At 39.1% G+C, this 18523-nt stretch overlaps 4 protein-coding genes across 4 annotated transcripts; 3 read left to right on the top strand and 1 right to left on the bottom strand.

Moving 5' to 3' along the window:
- The first annotated feature begins 433 nt into the window (after window positions 1-433).
- On the top strand, window positions 434-2524 carry LOC113762579 (WRKY transcription factor 22). Its single transcript, XM_027306089.1, has 3 exons — window positions 434-1051; window positions 1176-1286; window positions 1649-2524. Exons 1-3 carry the CDS (start codon window positions 555-557, stop codon window positions 2136-2138), a joined length of 1098 nt encoding a protein of 365 aa, XP_027161890.1. The 5' UTR covers window positions 434-554; the 3' UTR covers window positions 2139-2524.
- Window positions 2525-3640: 1116 nt separating this feature from the next.
- LOC113762695 (pentatricopeptide repeat-containing protein At3g61520, mitochondrial-like) lies at window positions 3641-6428 on the bottom strand. Its single transcript, XM_027306252.1, has one exon. It carries the CDS (start codon window positions 6416-6418, stop codon window positions 4085-4087), a length of 2334 nt encoding a protein of 777 aa, XP_027162053.1. The 5' UTR covers window positions 6419-6428; the 3' UTR covers window positions 3641-4084.
- A 20-nt stretch (window positions 6429-6448) lies between these two features.
- On the top strand, window positions 6449-12403 carry LOC113762696 (proline iminopeptidase). The gene is made up of 10 exons (XM_027306253.1): window positions 6449-6928; window positions 7833-7969; window positions 8044-8217; window positions 8612-8842; window positions 9005-9105; window positions 9184-9256; window positions 10199-10267; window positions 10620-10727; window positions 11492-11617; window positions 11919-12403. Exons 1-10 carry the CDS (start codon window positions 6541-6543, stop codon window positions 12111-12113), a joined length of 1602 nt encoding a protein of 533 aa, XP_027162054.1. The 5' UTR covers window positions 6449-6540; the 3' UTR covers window positions 12114-12403.
- A 686-nt stretch (window positions 12404-13089) lies between these two features.
- On the top strand, window positions 13090-17059 carry LOC113761477 (39S ribosomal protein L46, mitochondrial). The gene is made up of 6 exons (XM_027304478.1): window positions 13090-13568; window positions 14265-14330; window positions 15373-15447; window positions 15912-16041; window positions 16144-16269; window positions 16432-17059. The coding sequence occupies exons 1-6, from the start codon at window positions 13384-13386 to the stop codon at window positions 16573-16575; spliced, it is 726 nt and encodes a 241-aa protein (XP_027160279.1). The 5' UTR covers window positions 13090-13383; the 3' UTR covers window positions 16576-17059.
- Window positions 17060-18523: the final 1464 nt, after the last annotated feature.

The following is an 18523-nucleotide window of genomic DNA, read 5'->3' as shown; positions in this document are numbered from 1 at the left end:
CATACCAGAAAGCCACCTTTCTTTTTGTCGGTAAGTGTCCAATGAGACTTGCTCACAAGTCACGAGTCACGATGTGCGGAAACTCAAGAACACACACAACACACACTGCCACCACTCTACCCACCCACCACCGTGTGGACTTTGTCTTTGTAGATCAAGTAGGGGGAATAAGCCCTACCCCCTTTGACATTTATACAAGTCAACCCACACCACCCTCCCAATATCATCAGATTCCCATAAAACCATCGTCTCAAGCTCAAAAACAAAGATGGATTAATAATCTAACAAAAAGATAAGAAAGAAGGCCACTGTCCTTTGATAATGCCAACCCAAACCCCATAAATTCCCCTCTCTCTCTGTCAATTCACTTTCTCTCTCCCTATAAATAAATTGTTTCCCATCAATCCCACCCCCTCACCCTCCCATTATCCTTTTTCCCCTTCCCTCTCTCTTCTCTCTCTCCACCGCCAAAAGTCAGCGCCTTGTTTTGTCTCTTTCTTCAACCAAGTCTTTCTCTCTGTTCCTTTGTCCCTCTTAGGATTAAGAAGCGGAGAATGGCAGATGACTGGGATCTGCAGGCGGTGGTCAGAGGCTGCACCGCCACAACCACCACCACTTCTGGCAGCTCCACCACCACAGCTACATGCACAGGCAACAGTTTTCGCCCTTTAGGTGGATTTGAACCGCATCAAGATGGAAACTTCCTTTGTTTTCAAGATCTGTTTTTTGAGCCAAGAAGTCAAAGTAGTATTAGCGCTGTTGTTGATCAAGACTTGCATGATTTGTACAAACCATTCTTCCCCAAATCATCACCACCCCTTTCTCCACAAAGCATCCCCATATCCCCACTTTCTGTTCTTGGAGGATTACAAGATCTGTCTCAACAGCCACCTCAGCAGCAGCACCAGCAGCCCAAAAAACAGCTACAACAACAACAGCAACAAATATATCAACCAAAGCATAGTAGTACTTTGCTACCTATTGGTGCTAGCTCTAGAAGTAGTGGTGCTAATGGTTCTTCGAGTGCATCCAACCACAGGTCCAAAAGAAGGTAAAATTTGCAGCCTTAAAGTTTGTTCTAACGGAATTCTCGAATCTTTGGCAGACCCCATTTGGGGAAAAAAAAAGACTGCATTTTTATTGATACGGAGTAATTTTGGTGGATTTTTTCACAGGAAGAACCAGTTGAAGAGAGTCTGTCAAGTGCCAGCCGAAGCTTCATCTTCTGACATGTGGTCTTGGAGAAAATATGGGCAAAAACCCATCAAAGGCTCCCCATATCCAAGGTGGTTGTCTCCTCTTGTTCTATGCTGTGCAATCTCAACTTTTCATGTTTTATTGAAAAAAATAAAAATAAAAAACTCGTGGTCAGAGACTCAGAGAACTCTTCAAGGTTTATTCCAAGCAAGTATTCCTCTTTCCTTTTTCTATTACCAAAAAGAAAAAGATGTTTAGTTTTTAAACTTGGGATACTCCACTTTTCGCATCACTTGTATCTGTAGTAATCTACGAGGAACGTTTTGCTTACAAAATGCATTAATCTTAACATTTCCGAATTTATTGCCCTGTTTTCTGGAGGAAATCTATGCAATACTATGGGCCTATTTGCTGATTTCTTTGTTGTGGGTGGTTTTTTGTCAAATTGCAGAGGTTACTACAGATGTAGCACCTCAAAGGGCTGTTTGGCCCGGAAACAGGTGGAGCGAAACAGATCCGACCCGGGAATATACATTGTCACCTACACAGGCGAACACAACCACCCTATGCCAACTCACAGGAACTCCCTAGCCGGTAGCACTCGTAACAAGCCAGCAACCCCACAATCCACCAGTTCCGGTGACCCCAGTAAACCGTCTAGTTCACCACCGGTTTCACCGTCTGCCAGCCTCTCTCCGGCGCCAGAAAAGCTGGAACTAGAAACAAGCAAAGAGGAGATTCTTGAAGATGAAGAAGATGATGTCAGCGGCTTCGAGATGGCTATGGATGACGATTTCTTTGAAGGGCTGGAAGAATTTGCCGGAAAATCAGCTGTAACAGATAATTTCTCCTCTGATCACTTTCCGCAGAGCATGCAGCAGCTGCCTTGGCTGGCAAATAATGCCAACAGTACCACAGGCACAGCCGCCGGCGGTTGTTGACTTCGCCGGAGCATTGACTCCTGACAAAGAGCATAAGAAGCGAGATGCTTTTCTTCTCGCTCACTTTTCCTTTGATTTGTAGCAGGCAGCAGAGTATCTTTTTGTCTGTTAAGAGAAAGTAAAGAGAATCTTGAGACCACAATGTTAGTACTGTAGTTTGTAGTAGTAGAATAAATATCTCTTTCTTTCTTTTTCTCTCTCTCTGTTTTTTCTTTTTTTTTGGGAAATATTTTTTCCTTGTAAGGTAATGTAAAATTCTTCCTTTATAGTAACCGAGTCTTGTAGAGGAAAAAAAGTAGCTGATTCCATAGGAGTATTGTGTGATAGTAACGTTGTACTACAAAAATGGGTTCAGTGAATTAATTGATTTTAATTATTGTGATGATCTCAAATTTAATGTTAGTTGATCATAGTTTGCACATAAAATGGCACTGATCAGTTCACAGACGTGCCAAAGACGATGCGTTTCTTGCAGTTGGTATTTGCGTAACTGCATTTGTAAACAACTTGATATATAGATGGGATGCTTACTGATTTATTGCCCAGAATTTTGGCCGATAAGTTACTGGTTATTGTGTTGTTAAATTTCTTTCCCTTTCCTCGGAAGCATTTGGGACCTCGCCACCACATGATGGGGAATGGTTATATTGGGCTCAAGTAATGAACCAGAGTTGAGAATTCCTCCTCCTCAGATTCCATAGGAGTTTTTGGGTTCTTTTATTCGTGGGAACTGACAACGGGGACATGGTCAAAGGGTGGGGATGAAGTTGGGGTCAGCGCACTAGCAATGGTGATAACCATTGTCCCAAAGTCAATTTTGGTTAGTTTGGTAACACCAATAATGATAGCATAGCCTCTGCTGAAGATGTGTGGTGCAGCTGGTAGCATTAGGCCATTAACCAATTGGCTTCATGGCTGTCCTGCTCAAGCCTGTAAGAAAATTCTCTAATCTCTGACAACGCACTTGGTCATGGAATCATCTGATCTTTGTCCAAGGATTACCGTTTACCAGTGCAGTCCAGCCCCTGCAAGTGTACAAGTGCAACGTTCAAGTGTATCTATATTAGCTTTACATTATACACATACACTGCTAAGATTAAAGTTCCTTCCAATATGACAATTAACATGTATTCCTCCAGTTCTTTTGCTCGAGATAGATCAGATTCCAATTTCCATGTGGTAATATCATATCACAGTAAAAGATAGAATTTGAAGCAGCATCAAACAGTCTACCTGCTGCTAATTTAGTTGGCAAAATCAACATTCTTATAAAGATTCCTGAACCCTGTTTTGAATTAACTTCCTGACACGATTTATTGCAGCCAACTTTTGAAGTTGAACCTGTTGCACTTGCACTAGCGTATAGACAAGTCCAATGAACAAATTTCAAGCTTCATAGTTCATCCATGGTTACAAAGCTAGGATGCTAATTCAGGAGCATTTCTGAGATTTATCCCCCAAAACCAGAAAACAACAAAGCCTTCAACAATTCAGATGCCAAGTCAAACTTGTATGCCCTCAACATGAGAGATGAGGCGTGATAGCAGATCAAAATTATGATGAATAATAACAATTACAAATGCTCAACTACGATGTCCTCGATCAGAGCAGTCAAGGAAACTTTTATTTCCACGTGTTTGAGATTAAAATTGCTGACTTCAGCCAAACAAAAATAACAAAGTGAATGTATCCGGGTAATTATGTATCTAATCCCAGTTTGCAAGACAGCATGGACAGACAAAATCAGTCAAGTGCATTTTAATTGGCCAAAATATCCAATAACTCAGTCATAGTGATACAATCTCGATAGCCAAAGTTTGAAGAAAATAATACAGCATCGGAGCCTTCACATCTGCCCAACAACTTGAGCAAACTGCTGATTCTCCCGTTGCTGCAGAATAGCAAATTCGAGTAGGAATCATATTCTTCCACAGGTATGCTAAGATCTAAGGGACTGAAGCAGAAACCTCGTATCCTTGTACAAAGCGTCGTAACTTTTCTGTTTGACCAACTGCAGAAAGCCATTCCAAAAGGATTTCCATGGTAACATAGTCAGGATTACAGGCCTTCTCTGTCATTTCATCCATAAGTTTGAATGCTTTCTCCAACCAATTCCTCTCTCGAAGGCCTTTAAGTATGGCATTGTATGTTGTGGTATTTGCTCTGACCCCCTTCTCCTTCATATCGTCCATTAAAGAAAGTGCAACGTCTACCTTGTCACTCTTGCATAGAGCGTCTATTAGAGTATTATATATAACATTATTGGCTGATACCTTTAAAGAAGAATTCATTTCCTTGAAAATTTTCATCGCTTCATCAAGGTGACCCGCCTTGCAATATGCATGGATCAGTGCTCCATAAGTCACAACATTGGGCAGAAAACGATATTGCATCATCTTCTTCAGCAATCTATGTGCAGTTTCAAAATCCCCTTTGTCACAAAAATATGAAACCAGTGTGTTGTATGTCACACGATCAGGCTTCACTCCAGCATGTTCCATATCTTTAAATATCTCATATGCTTGTTCAAATTTATTCTTCCTACAATATCCGCCAATTAGAACATTATAAGTGATGATATCCAAGCAGAACCCAGCTTTTTTCAATTTTGACACAAAAGAACTAGCATCATCCAGTCTTCCAGCTCGGGTAAGGCCTGATATTAAGCTGTAGTACACAATTGCATCTGAAGGGCAGCCACTTTGCGACATCTGGTCAAACAATGCCATTGCCTTATCAATGTTGTTGGAACGGCAAAAGGCAGTAATCAAGATACTGCAAGTCGTAGAATTGCCCTTCAAACCCTTTTCTTGCATTTTATCAAAAAACTCGAGTGCGCTACCAACTCGCTCACATTTGCACATTCCATCTACCAAGGTGTTGAGCGTGATCACATTCGGCTCTACCCCATCCTTCTTCATCCTGTCAAAAAGCTCAAATGCTCTCTCAATCTCACCAGCTTTGCAGAATCCATCAATTATGCTATTGTACGTAACAGTATTAGGCATGCATCCATGCTCCAACTTCATGTTTCCCATAAACTTCAGCCCTTCTTCTTGTCTCCCCACCTTGCACAGCCCATGAATTATAGTATTACACACAACAACGTCAGGCACCACACAAACTTCGTCACCCTCATTCCCACCCCTCATCTTCTTAAATGTCTCCAACGCCTCATCCACTCTATGACACTTGCACAAATGATTAATCAAGATTCCAAATGTCTTAACATCAGGTGAAATATCCTTCTCCTTCATCTCAATCATAAGCAAATTCATCCTCCGGAAATCATTCTCCTTACCCAATCCTGTCAAAAGAGCATTGTAAGGAGCGGCATTTAGCTCGCCACCTAATCTCATTACCATATGTAAAAGCTCCCAAGCTTTGTCACACTTCCCACTCCTGCAGAACTTGGATACCAATTGAGTTAACCACACGCTATCGGGAAAGATACCGTGCACCCCAAACCCGGAAACAATGCCAATAATCTCTTCCTCCCTCACATTTCTCCCACTCCAATTTCTAGTAAAAAATGCTGACAACACCGTATCCATAGTAGTGTCATTAGGCTGAACGTTTAACTGCGACTTAAGCATTTTGTCGACCATCTTCAACGCATCATCTATGCGACCTGATTTCAGCAACGAATCTAACAGCAAATTAACCACGTGGATGTTTCTTAAATCTGGGCGGAGTTCGCTAAACACGGTCACGGATTCATCGCACATTTTAGCTCGTCCGAAGAGCTTAATCAGAAGGGTTGCAGAGTTGAGTGAAAGAGGGACATTTTGTTCTTTCGAGAAGTTGAACAATTCGAGGAGCTTAGCAGGTGATTTTGGGTCCTCCTCGCGCACAGCGTGCTCCAGGACAGCTTGAAATGCGAAGGAAAGAGGTGAAATGCCAAGAGGTGCCGGTGGGGAAGTGGGTGAGGAATCAGAAGGGTAGTCGTTCTTGAGGTAGTCGAAAAATTGGAGGGATTTTTGCAAGGAACCCAATTGGCGGGTGATTTTGAGGAGGGAATGGGGGGAGGCGGAGAGGAGGAGGTGGTGGAGGTGGGTGTTGGTGGGCCACTCATCCGGGCTGGTGGTTTGAAGGAGGGAGACTATTTGGGGTATAGTGTGTTTGTGGTCTTCCGAAAACTGCAGAGGTGGTGTTGGTGGTGGAGGGTTCTGAGGTTCGGTGGAGAAATGGCGGGGAGTGGCGGTGGAGGAGGAGTATTGGGGTTTTGGCGGTTTTAGGAGAGGCGGGAGGTTTTTGAAGTTAAACGGCCGGAGTCTCATGTCGGACTTTCTTTGCGGCGGAGTCCCAGTTTAAGCTTTTTAGCCTGTTAGGGACCTGAGGGGCAGAGACTTCTTTAGAAACAACTGTCAAAAGTAAGGAAACAAACCATTGACTTCGCGCAATGCAGGTGTCACCACCTTCTTTGCTAAATACTGCTAGTACTATACAGTCCATACTTCGTCCCCGTCTCCCTTTCCGCTTTATATTGATACCTCCACCTCGCTACTTTCTCCCCCATCTCAATTCACTATTTCCGCCATCCAGAACCAGTCCCAGTAAACCAAATCCTCTATTTCGGACGCCAAATCTAACCGCCATGTATTCCACTGCTAAGGCCAAAGCCATCTCGGCCGACTCTTCCCCGGACCACGTCGCTGGAAATTGGTACTCCGTCCCCGACCTCCGACTTCGTGACCACCGATTCTCCGTCCCCCTCGACTACTCTCGCAATCAGTCCTATACTACCACTACTCCTAAAATCTCCATTTTTGCCCGAGAAGTCGTCGCGGGTACGTCCATCATATGTTAACTCTTCCAACTTCCATCTTTTTCAAGTAAAATACTCTGCTATTTTGACTTGCATTCACGTTATTCTTTTTACTTTCATATTCTCTTTGAATTTTGCTTGCACTACTCGACATTTTAGATGCAGGCAGGGAATTTTATGTGACGTGTGTTTGTTTAACTGCTTGCTGATCGCATGGTATGGTATTTGCTCGTAGCTTTTACTGATTGTGTAACGTAGTAGTAGGTTTTGTTAGTTCTGAATTGTCTGGGCATGTTATGCCTCGCTTTCACAATAGTAAGAAAAGAAAATGTGAACTTGGTCAGCATTAGCTTAATAGTGGTAATGAGTTATGTGGATAACAATAATGATAGCCTCAAATACCCCCAGTTTTTACGTCTTATGTAGTCAAGAGCAAGTTAGTTGGTTTCTTTAGACCTTTTCTGAGTAGTTTGATCATGGCATGTTCTTTGGTTGTTGCTTTCAAGTTTCTACATACTATCCGAATAAATGGCTCTGTTTGAGGAATGCTATTTTGAGGATATGTATTTACTGTAATATTGAGGAATGCAGTTGAAAGTACATCAGTAACTATCCACATCAACCCCTCCCCCCCCCCACCCCCAACAACACAAAAAACCCCCTCCCAAAAAAAAAAAAAAAATGCTGAAAAAGTTAACTGTATAATCATGATCTCTTAATGCCTATGTTGTACCCTTCCTGAAATGCCTTTACCAACACTTATCTTTCTTCTTGATGATTGGAAAAGAGAAAAATGGGACTTAAAAAGGAAATCATTCAATTCCTGCTAGAATACGATAGTCGATTTGCGTCTCCCTTGTCATTGAGTTTCTCTTTGCGTTCAATTTCATTTTCTACATCTTCTTCCTCCCATTTATCAAGTGCAGCTGGGAAAGAAGACCAATCCCTCCCATACCTGTTGTACTTGCAAGGTGGACCCGGATTTGAATCTCCACGGCCAACTGAAGCAAGTGGATGGATTGGTAAAGCATGTGAAGAATATCGTGTAATTTTATTGGATCAGGCACGTTGCAGACCATTCTAAGTTTAAGACAGTATAAATCCCATCATCTTTAAGCTAACGTGTTTAACATGCAGCGAGGGACAGGATTATCAACACCATTAACACCATCGTCTATGTTGCAACTGAAGTCCGCTGAGGAACAAGCAAGCTATCTGTGTCATTTTCGAGCTGACAATATAGTTCAGGATGCTGAATTTATACGAAAATGCATCGTTCCTGATGGTGGACCCTGGACGGTTTTGGGGCAGGTTACTTCCTTCTTTGTTTCTCCACCATGTTCAACATTTGTGCTTACTAAGGATTTTAGCATGACAACATCCCCTTGCCATTGTCTGTTTTCATTTATCATAAGCAACATTTCATTCTCAGTTGACTAGTTGAAGAATTACTGTAGCTTTTCTCTCTTTCTTTCTCTCCACCCACTCCTTCTCCCTCTCTCTCTCCCAATTACATGCATATGTACATATTTTATTTTACGAATTTGAAGGACACTTTTTATATGCTCAAGTAAGATGGAACTTTGAATTTTTATGACCTATGATGAGTATAAGATGGTTGTGGTAACTGATAAATAGGAAAATGGAGAGAGAGAGAGAGAGAGAGAGAGAGAGTTTTACTGATTTTTCTCCTTTTTTCCTGCAGAGCTATGGAGGCTTCTGTATAGTAACTTACTTGAGTTTTGCTCCACATGGACTCAAACAAGCTCTTATAACTGGTGGAATTCCGCCAATCAGAAGTGGATGCTCTGCAGAAGCCGTATATAGAGCATGCTTTGAACAGATTGTTCATCAGAATGAGAAGTTTTATGAGAGATTTCCTCTGGACATTGAAATTGTGCAAGACGTTGTCAAACATTTGGCAGAGACTGGAGGGGTAGGAGAACTTTCGAACATGGGAGTTTTAAATTTATTTATCCAGTAATTTATCGTCTTCTGTCTTTCTATTTGGTTTCATCTTTCCCCTTATGTCATGTATTCTGACTTAATGTGCATGTATGCATGTTGTACATCTGATATGATCATGTAACTGGAACAGGTGCGTTTACCATCTGGTGGTATCTTGACTCCCAGGGGATTACAAATTCTTGGTCTCACTGCTTTGGGATCAAGTACTGGTTTTGAACGCTTGCACTATATGTAAGTTTGCCTCCACAGATTAAAACTGTTTCTGTCTGATAATTGTTTTTAATATCAATTATATTACTCCACTCTCAGGTTGGAGAGGGTATGGGATCCCGTAATAGTTCCTGGAGAACGAAAGAGAATAAGTTACAACTTTCTGAATGCTGTAAGAGATGCTTTCTTCTTCTTCTTCTTCTTCTTCTTTTTTTCCCTTTTCTGTGAAAATTTGAGTAATTGAAACTTCTCTCTGTTTCTAACTAGTACCTACTTTGGTGGAATATACTATAAAATGTTAGGACTTGTTTGAAAGGAAATACCTGTCTTTGTGAAAAGCTTTAGAAAGTTAATTATATTGGCCTTTAAGATCAAAGGGATGTCTACTCAGTTTGTGATCAAATTGCTGTTTTCTCTGTCATCCTCTTGGGACTATTTATACTAGGGAAGAATTTAGCATCTCTCTCCCTTTCTCTCTCGCTCTCTCTCTCTCCAGGAGAGACTTGGATTCTTTTGAGAAGGAATTAGCATAACAATGATTGCCTTTCGTTCTGGGGCTAGATCAAGAGATTTCCAAAATCCTTTCTGTATATGTTTTTAACTGGAGTTTATGACAAATTCCTTGAATGATTTGTGAATCTGTCATATGTTTCGAAATATCTTGTCCAGCATTTAAATCATGTGACTAGACCTGGTTGGACAAGATCAGTTCAATACTTGAATACTCTTGGATGGCCTAAGGTCTCTATGGCTGGTGTACTGATGCTTTTAAGTTACATCTTTGGCCACTCTGGAACTTTCATCTTTTTAGAGTGAGGATCATGGCTTGTTCTTGTCTCATCTGTTTTTGGTGTAGAGACACTGAACTATTCTGCCGTGAGGCATGTGAAGCATGCTAATGTGCACATACAGCTTACAGCTCTGCATCCCTAATTTTCTGAAGCTTTTTGAGATTGTGACTGATCCAAAGATAAGAAAGTGACATTTGCCTGTTTACTGATATTCTTCATGTTCTCGTCAATTTATTGTGAACATGGTGCTCTTCTTTCTGTGTAATTTTTGATATGTCAAATGGAATTTAGTCTCACTAAGTTGAAAATGTTTCCTATTGCAGTATGAGAACTGGTTATCTTTTGATACGAATCCACTGTATGCTCTTCTGCATGAGTCGATATACTGTCAGGTAACTATCTGATTTCTTGTTCGAAACCCTGGTTTGTATAAGTGTATCAATGTTATGTTTCATGTACATACAGATACAATTTTTTGAGTTAAATCACAAATATGACTCTAGACAACCTTATTACAGCATTTGCATTCCAGTTTCGAAGTTTTTTCAATGATTCAGTGAGTTGTACTGCATCCAGGTGTTGAAACAGTTTCAATGGGCTGCTTAAATATGGAAAGTAGCAAGTATTTAGTCTCATGGAATATGATTGCCTTTGCCTAAAACTTTTCATGTGATGGGGGATAATTTACTTTTCTTTAACTCTTGAACTCATGTATATGATTTCTTGGTTGTTATGGCTCAAAAGGGTGCAGCATCACGGTGGGCTGCTCACAGGACACGGTTTGAACATGAAAGTAAATTTGATGCGATTAAGGCTGCCAAGGAAGGTCGTCCTGTACTCTTTACAGGCGAGGTAAGGAAGGAGATCACAGGATTTTTCATTTAAAGATGCAAAATTTTCCTAAAATGGCATCTGAGTTAAAGAATTATATATGCTTTATTTAAATGCCACAAATCCACCACTCTCGGCAATAAAGTCGTTGAAACTGCTCTTCCACCTTGAGTTGTCCCCTTATGGTTCAAAGACTAGGTGTAGTATCCAAGGAACTTTCTCTGTCCTTCTCTCTTCTTCTTCCGTAATCAGTTTCATCTTCCACATTTTATCTATCAGACAGACTATGTCCTTCAAGGAGAGATTGCTGGTGGTTGGGGTATATAATGACTCCAGAGGTGCAACTTGTAACAATCTACCATTCTGGTCAACCTGCATAATTTTGTCAATACTTTCTTGAAAAGGAAGCCTTTTATGGTCACCAGGAATTAACGAATTAAGTTGGGAAGGTCATACCATTTTTCACTACAGAGGCAGCTTGTGATCCAAAAGAAAATCAAATTATTGTCTGCAAGAGAACCATATGCAGGAGTTTTTGTTATAGAATTGGGACCTTGCACCTTCCCATGTTTGTTATCACCGTCATCATCAATAGCCAATGCTATCATTATTCTCACTTTCATCTCCTTTTTTTCGTTCTCAAGATGTTTTTGCATAGGACGTGGAAATGAAGGCAAGAGTTTTGTTTACAATAATTAGACCTGATCCTCCCATGTTGTTTCTTGACTAATGCCAGTACAGCGTTAGGTAATGTGGATTATGTTACTCTTTTATTGTCTTTGTAGATGATATTTCCTTGGATGTTTGACGAAATTCATGCATTGAGTCATTTCAAGGATGCCGCTGAAATATTGGCTGAGAAGGAAAACTGGCCTCCATTATACGATACAGATGCACTTAAAAATAACCAGGTATGTTTCTCAATCGCCTCTATATGACGTGTGATGTCAGCTGATGCTGTTGACTCTTTGTATTTTGCCTGCAATTTATTATTTGGAGGGTTAAAGTGCTTTGTGCCGAGAATTTATTGAATATTGTCCTCAAATTCTGTCTGTTACCAAACTCTATATTCCTAAAAGCAAAGAAGGCTTTCATTGAAATGAATGACTAGCTCAAAGACTTCAAGGTTCCCCCCGTTACCTTAGCTGGTAGTTCACCGGCTTTGGGAGACTGGATTTCATGTACCTGTGATCTCTTTTGTGCACTAAACAGGTACCTGTTGCTGCTTCTGTGTATTATGAAGACGTGTATGTTAACTTCAAGCTGGCCATGGAGACAGCTTCTCAAATTGCGGGCATTAGGCTTTGGATAACCAATGAATATATGCATTCTGGTCTGAGAGATGGAGGGGGAGTGGTCTTAGATCACTTGTTTGGGTTGCTAAACGGAAAGAAACCTTTGTTTTGAGAGCTTTCCAAATCTGTTAATCGGGGCTACTGCACAAGCACCATGTCATCAAACTAGTTTCAGGCTTCCAGGATGTTATATAAAAAAAGAAAACTTTCTTGAGACAATGGCAGCAGCCTGGAATCTGACTTGGGAAAAAGTTAAAAGAAGGAAGGCTTGCCATCACTTGTTGCATATTTATGGGGGATTTTTCCCAGATGGAACTGAAACTTTAGTACTTGATTACAATGATAATCAGGAATTAGCACTAGTACAGTATAAATTTTGCAGGAAGGCCTTTCTACTTTCTACTTGGTGCGGGCTTTTAGTTTAGTTTTACTTTGCTGGTACCAAATTGCTTGCGCGTTAACACGAGAGAATGCAGGATTGATTACCTTACTAAATATGTTAAGTCAATAGATATGTTATTATTTTAACAAGTCTAGTTTTGTTCAGTTTAATTGAGAAAACTATTTTCAGAAATGAAAAAGTTTGTTCACTTGAAAATGGTTTTTTTTTTTTCTCCTTTCTTACTTTTATATTCCGTTTAGGTTTAGTTGCAAACAAAAAATTCGGTCAAATACAATAATATTTTACGTACTATTTTAGAAGTAATGAGTGTATTTTTGGTTTGTCATTCAAATAAAGCAATCCCTGTATGATAGGTTTATTGCAAACAAAAATTCGATCAAATATAATATTTTACGTACCATTTTAAAAATAATTAGTATTTAGTTTGTTATTCAAATAAAGTAGTCTTGTTTGATAATCCAATTCAGTACTTAAAATAAATTTAAATCACACAATCTACTAATTCAGTGCTTAAAATAAATCTAAATCTAAATCTAAATCTAATGGGTTCTGGATATGCTCATACATCTTTAATAGTCTAACTGCATAAAATTTGTGGCTTACAAAATTAAGTGATTTTCACTTCGTTTTTTTTTTCCGAAAAAGAAAATGAAAAGAATGTTAAATTGGGATATTATGCATTTCTTTCGCTAACAGTACCGTAGTTTTTCCTGTAGTAAGACCGGCACTCTGGACATCATCACCGGTGGCAGGTAAAACCCTGCCTCCGTTTCATCTCCGGATAGTCCGCTGTCCATTTCTGTACCTTCTTCTTCTTCGCCTATTGCTAATTTTAGGGCTCTATCTTCACAGTCTTCATCAATATTTCTGCCATTCTTTCAGTAAATTATCTTTTGCTTTTGTTGGTTTATGAGGGAAACTCCTCTTCTTACTAAAGCTTTGGACTCTCAGTTGAACGAGTAGTAGTTAGTAGCGAAAAATGCAGAGATCTTGCACTTCTCTTGTAGGTCGTCGTCAGTTAAGAACGCGAGGGTTTTGCTCATCATCCAGCAGGGCCGCCAACACCGGCGGCGATGATAAAATCATAGCATCGGTAGTGTTTGAGAGGCTACCAGTTGTCATTCCCAAAATCGATCCTGTTGTCTATGCTTTTCAAGAATTCTCGTATGTCATTTTTCTCTTTTTCCATCTTCTGTATTCGCTCTCTTGTAGTTTCCTGTTTGCTCACCTAGAAATAAGTGGATAGGAAATCAAATATTGGGAAAATCACAAATTTATCAATTGAAAAAAGCGCTTTGTACTTTTCGATTCTCTAACTGTGTAATTGGACTTATTTAAATGCTTTGCATTTGATTACTTTTACTTTTGTTTGTGTCTCTCACCTATTAAAAATGTCATAAATGTAAAACAAAATAAAAAAAAGATATGGAACGGAGAAAAAACTAAATATAGCGAAAACAAGGGAGGAATGATGTTTTAGGACTTGGGTTCGAAAAGCTGAAATATACTCCTAAGTGGGATTCTCTTGGTTAGACGGAATAGAGTAGAAAGTGAACGAATCATGCAAGTTGACATTGGAGTTGGAGCTTCTGAAGTTTCCCTTCAGTGGAAGAAAATTTTTTGGATTAGCATCAAGGTTGGAATTTTCTTTCACCTGTTTTAAAGATAGCAAACAGTCAGACGGAGTTAAGTCTATGGTTATCCAAAGGTATTGCTGTTCACGTCCTCGGTGTGATTTTCTTCTTAAAATATTTTAACCGTTATTCAGCATGTTTTAGGTGTTATTTTTGTGATTGCTTGTTATAATCTTTGGAGTAGCTGTTTTGTTATCCATTTGTTATATTTGGAATGAATTTTCAGGTTTCGTTGGCAACAACAGTATCGAAGGGAATATCCTGAAAAGTTCTTGAAAAAATCTGATGCCAGGTAGTCTTTCTTTGCCAGTTTATTTTCCCTTTCTGACTAAAGTAATTTTATCTTCTGCATTTTAGGCGTTGATTGAGTTCTAAGTTTATACTCTATTGCAATTCAATGTGGATACAAGTCTATTGAGAAAATGGTCGAAGGAAATATAGGTTTATTTGGAGGTTGAGATATACCTCTGGAAATTTCTTCTTCCTAAGTATGAAAGGATGAAAGGATTTTTCCTGATTTTGTCATGTAACCAAGTTCTTAAGCAGCATCATTTTCTTGTTGCCCTGATAACATGTACCAATGTCATTAATTCTACAAATATGTGGACATCCATAATTGGCGTGATTAGTAAAGATATACAGTCCTGTGGACATGCAATACCTTTTATTACCTTGTGTCTGTCTCTTGGGCAACCTTGTGTACAATATTTTGTGACTATCATAGAAACACAGGTTTTACTTATTTCTCGGAAGAAGTGTCTGTTTTTCATTTTGTTTTACTCTTTCTGATGTGGACATTGGTTATGTTAGCACTGCCATTTCCAGTTTCGTTGGCTCATGCCAGAACCATCTTTTCGGTGGTTCCAGCAGTCTACATTAATACTAACTGAAGAATTAATGTTTTCTCTCTTTTTTTTTTGGTGTGTGTTATCTGACTTAGAAATTTATGTCTTTTCCATTTATTGTACACATATAACATTTAGCATGTAGGTTGTTCTAAAGGCTATTTCAGTGACTTCTTTATACGGATGCCATGTAATGGCCAAAAAGATAGTTTTATTTGTTTATGTTGGTTATGAGTCCTGTATAAGACTAAGACTATGTTCTAGGCATCAACTAAATCTTTTGCATAGTTCATTGTGTAGCATAACGGAAAACATGCCTGACCTTGCCCTGAGCTAATGTCAGTAGCATCTGTATTTGAAATATGATACACGTGTTTTTCCAGAAATATTTATATAACCAACCTAAATATGTTAGAATTCATATCACTGATGCTATCTGTTGATGTTTGAGATTGTAACTTGTAACATCTTAATCTTCACTTTTTGTAGGGGAAAAGGTGATTACCAGATTGATTATGTTCCAGCTCCTCGGGTGACTGAGGCTGATAAAACTAATGATAAGAAGTATGTGGTAATATTTGCTTATACAATCTTAAGAGGAGAATGTACTGAAATGGAAAAATCTCAAGATAAGTTGCAACATTTCTTATAAAATACTAGACCTAGCTTTCTTGGCTTTTTTTTTTGTTTCATTGTCAAGCTGTGTATTTTGCATTTTCATTTGTCTGTTGTTAATAAATCCCAACCTTTTGTCTTATTTCCAATTCCTACTTTCTCAGAAAGATCAATAGATGCTTTTCCTACCATTTTTTGGTTAATAATGCAAAGTTTTTCTCTACAAGTATATTGTTTATGCTTCAATAAATTCTTGTAATTTGTGATAATATAGAGTGAAAAACATTTTGGCACATTTGAAAAATCTATTAGAATCTTAAATTCAATGAAGGAATGATGGAATATCACTTGTAGTAGGAAATCAAACTGGAGTCGTTTTCATCATTTTGACAATTTTCGTTTGATTTTTGAAGATCGTTAGAGAGAGCCCTTGACAGGAGGCTTTATCTTCTCCTTTACGGTACTGCATATGGGTCTCCTAGTGGAAAGCCAACCTGGCACTTCCCTGAGAAAGTTTATGAGTCTGAAGGAACTTTGCGCAAGGTAATGGTTGCTTGCTGTTCTTTCCTTTCCTTTCCCCTTGAGAAAATTATAGATTTGAATCATGAGAATTAGAGAAAAAGTCATGAATTGCAAATATTGCAGTGTGCAGAATCTGCATTGCAATCTGTGGTTGGAGACCTTTCCCACACTTATTTTGTTGGAAATGCTCCGATGGGTCATATTGTTGCACAGCCTTCCGAGAGTAATCAGGACCTTCCATCTTTCAAGGTAGCTTAAATTTTCCCAGTTCCTGCTGAATGTTATTATAACTTTATCCATGGTCATTGTATTATGATAAGTTGAATAATTTTCTTTTATGGGAATGCGCATCTTCTTGTTAGTTCTATCCATTGTCTAAACCCTCCTTCTTGTTATCTGGGTGGTTGGCAGCGTTTCTTCTTTAAATCTCAAGTGATTGCAACCAACAAATTCAACATCGGGAGGTGTGATGATTTTGTTTGGGTGACGAAGGATGAATTGTTGGAGTATTTTCCAGAACAATCTGGTTATCTCAAGAAGATGATCATCAGCTGATGTTTCTCCATTTCGACCTTATGCTGCCAATAATATTTCTCGAAAGTTCAGTCATGTATTTCTGACCAAAAAATTTTGGACTTTAAGATCTAGGGACTGAAGCATTTCCTATGTTTGGTAATCCTTTGCCAATTTAGTAGCCCCATGAAAAATGTGGAGAGACTCACAGAAAAGAAGAAGAAGTTTATGCTGATGATTAGGAAGGCTTAGGGCAGGTGCTGATACTAGTTGTAAACTGTGGTATGAACGGTCTGTTTAGATAAACTTCTCGTGCCTTTGGGACACTTTAATACATCGTCTTGAAGTTCTTCTTGGGAATCCTGTTCCCCTTGTTTGATGAAGTCATTACTTTGAGACTTTAGATACTGTTTCATCGGGAATGACATGTAGAATTTCTAGTTGCATGTCCTATGGATCTTCCCAATGTTGTTGATCTGAGATTGGTAATTTGGTAGTCAAAAGTAGCAGCAGCTTGCTTGTAGCCCATCTTCTCTCTTAGGGTTATAAACCATGCTTGGAGATAAAGGGCAACATAAGAGGTCATCTGCATCTCTTAAGATTTGTATAACAAATATGGTCATGAATTATTTAAGATCATAAGAGACGAGGAAAGTATGCAGGGGATTCATGATTCAATTGACAGAATGTTTGTCTAGCAGTACTTGATGCAGACTCAAGATCCTCTGGCGAACAAATGCTACACCGCTTTTGAAGCCTAATGGTCTCAGCTCATTCATCATCCTCTGGACGCCTTAAAAATCTGTTCAAAATCAGGCCACATTGGTGGCAGTTAATAAATTCTCTCAGGAATTTGTGCAGAGGGGTGTCAAAAATAAGTGGGTGTATCCCTGGTGGATCTTAAGGGTCGCTCTGGAAAATGTTTCAATTGTTCATTTTCATTCATGCTATTTTGGAGGGCTAAATGAGATTAAAGATTACATGACACAGGACTTTTGGTATCTAATTTCGACACTGCCTCTGATTGGTTTGCCGGTTCGAATCTAGTTTTGACTAATTCCTTGGCAATTATATTGAATCGAACCAGAGAAGTTAGCCAATTTCTCAGTGGAATAATTGGAATACAATGCACTCCAAGCTAGTTGGATTTAGTCCTTCAAATCTTATAGGCCTGAACGCTATCTTGCCTGAGAGCCGGTGGTTTAAGGCCTTGTTTGGCAAGCAAGTTTTTGCTCAAGTACAAGTTTTTTAACAACTTTAGCTACAGTAATTTCAAAAATCTTTTCAAAGTTTTTAAACTATACACTTCAAAAATATACACACTTCAAAAATTTTTTCTACAACTTCTACAGTAAATTACAGTAAAGTTTTAAACAAATACTTCAAAAACTCACTTGCCAAATGAGGGCTAAAAGGAGCGATTAGATAATCTATTTGTAAAACGCAGTCACGCGATCAGAAGACAATAGTTAGTTTTTTTTTTTTTTTTAATAATGAATCAGCGGTTTGGTTAACAATATTTAGCAAATTGCAAAGCTTTCGGACCTTTGACGTGTGTCCTTGACTACTGTTCCAATTGCCCTCAAACTGCAGACAGGAAAGGGGGTTACTGCTTGGATTAATTTACATCTTTAAGGCAGTTGCATCAGCATGTTTTGATCACGACACAAGAGAAGAAACTGGATTGTGTGAGGTAAATAATAGACAAGGCAATCATGCATGGTCAAATGCTTTGGTTGTACCGAAATTTACATATGTCTTGGGGCACGTTTCCTTCTGTCTCTTCGTGGTAGGGGAGTTGAACAGAAATTAGTTGAAATGTAGTTGGCTCCAGCAGCACTCTTACCTTAACTTGCTCAACTCAACTCAACTCATGAAGACTGAAGATTATAGATGAGAAAACACTACTAGTTCCCTGCAAGGCTTCAATTTCAAGTTTCATCTCCAGATAACCATGCAAATAAACTTCTTTCCCCAAGTTTTGATTCCT

Source organism: Coffea eugenioides, chromosome 2, assembly GCF_003713205.1.
Source record: "Coffea eugenioides isolate CCC68of chromosome 2, Ceug_1.0, whole genome shotgun sequence".
In the NCBI taxonomy this organism is placed as follows: Eukaryota; Viridiplantae; Streptophyta; class Magnoliopsida; order Gentianales; family Rubiaceae; genus Coffea; species Coffea eugenioides.
The sequence above is the reverse complement of the archived record's forward strand: the minus strand, read 5'-3'. Positions and strand labels throughout refer to the sequence as shown.

Bases quoted from the DNA above. Each gene is read 5' to 3' on its own strand.
- LOC113762696 (XM_027306253.1), top strand. From the start codon at position 6,541: ATGCAGGTGTCACCACCTTCTTTGCTAAATACTGCTAGTACTATACAG. The intron at 10,268-10,619 runs GTAACTATCTGA...ATGGCTCAAAAG, and splicing joins ATGAGTCGATATACTGTCAG to GGTGCAGCATCACGGTGGGC. The intron at 11,618-11,918 runs GTATGTTTCTCA...TGCACTAAACAG, and splicing joins ATGCACTTAAAAATAACCAG to GTACCTGTTGCTGCTTCTGT.
- LOC113762579 (XM_027306089.1), top strand. From the start codon at position 555: ATGGCAGATGACTGGGATCTGCAGGCGGTGGTCAGAGGCTGCACCGCC. The intron at 1,052-1,175 runs GTAAAATTTGCA...ATTTTTTCACAG, and splicing joins AACCACAGGTCCAAAAGAAG to GAAGAACCAGTTGAAGAGAG. The intron at 1,287-1,648 runs GTGGTTGTCTCC...GTCAAATTGCAG, and splicing joins AAAGGCTCCCCATATCCAAG to AGGTTACTACAGATGTAGCA.
- LOC113762695 (XM_027306252.1), bottom strand. From the start codon at position 6,418: ATGAGACTCCGGCCGTTTAACTTCAAAAACCTCCCGCCTCTCCTAAAA.
- LOC113761477 (XM_027304478.1), top strand. From the start codon at position 13,384: ATGCAGAGATCTTGCACTTCTCTTGTAGGTCGTCGTCAGTTAAGAACG. The intron at 14,331-15,372 runs GTAGTCTTTCTT...CACTTTTTGTAG, and splicing joins TTGAAAAAATCTGATGCCAG to GGGAAAAGGTGATTACCAGA. The intron at 15,448-15,911 runs GTATGTGGTAAT...TGATTTTTGAAG, and splicing joins GATAAAACTAATGATAAGAA to ATCGTTAGAGAGAGCCCTTG.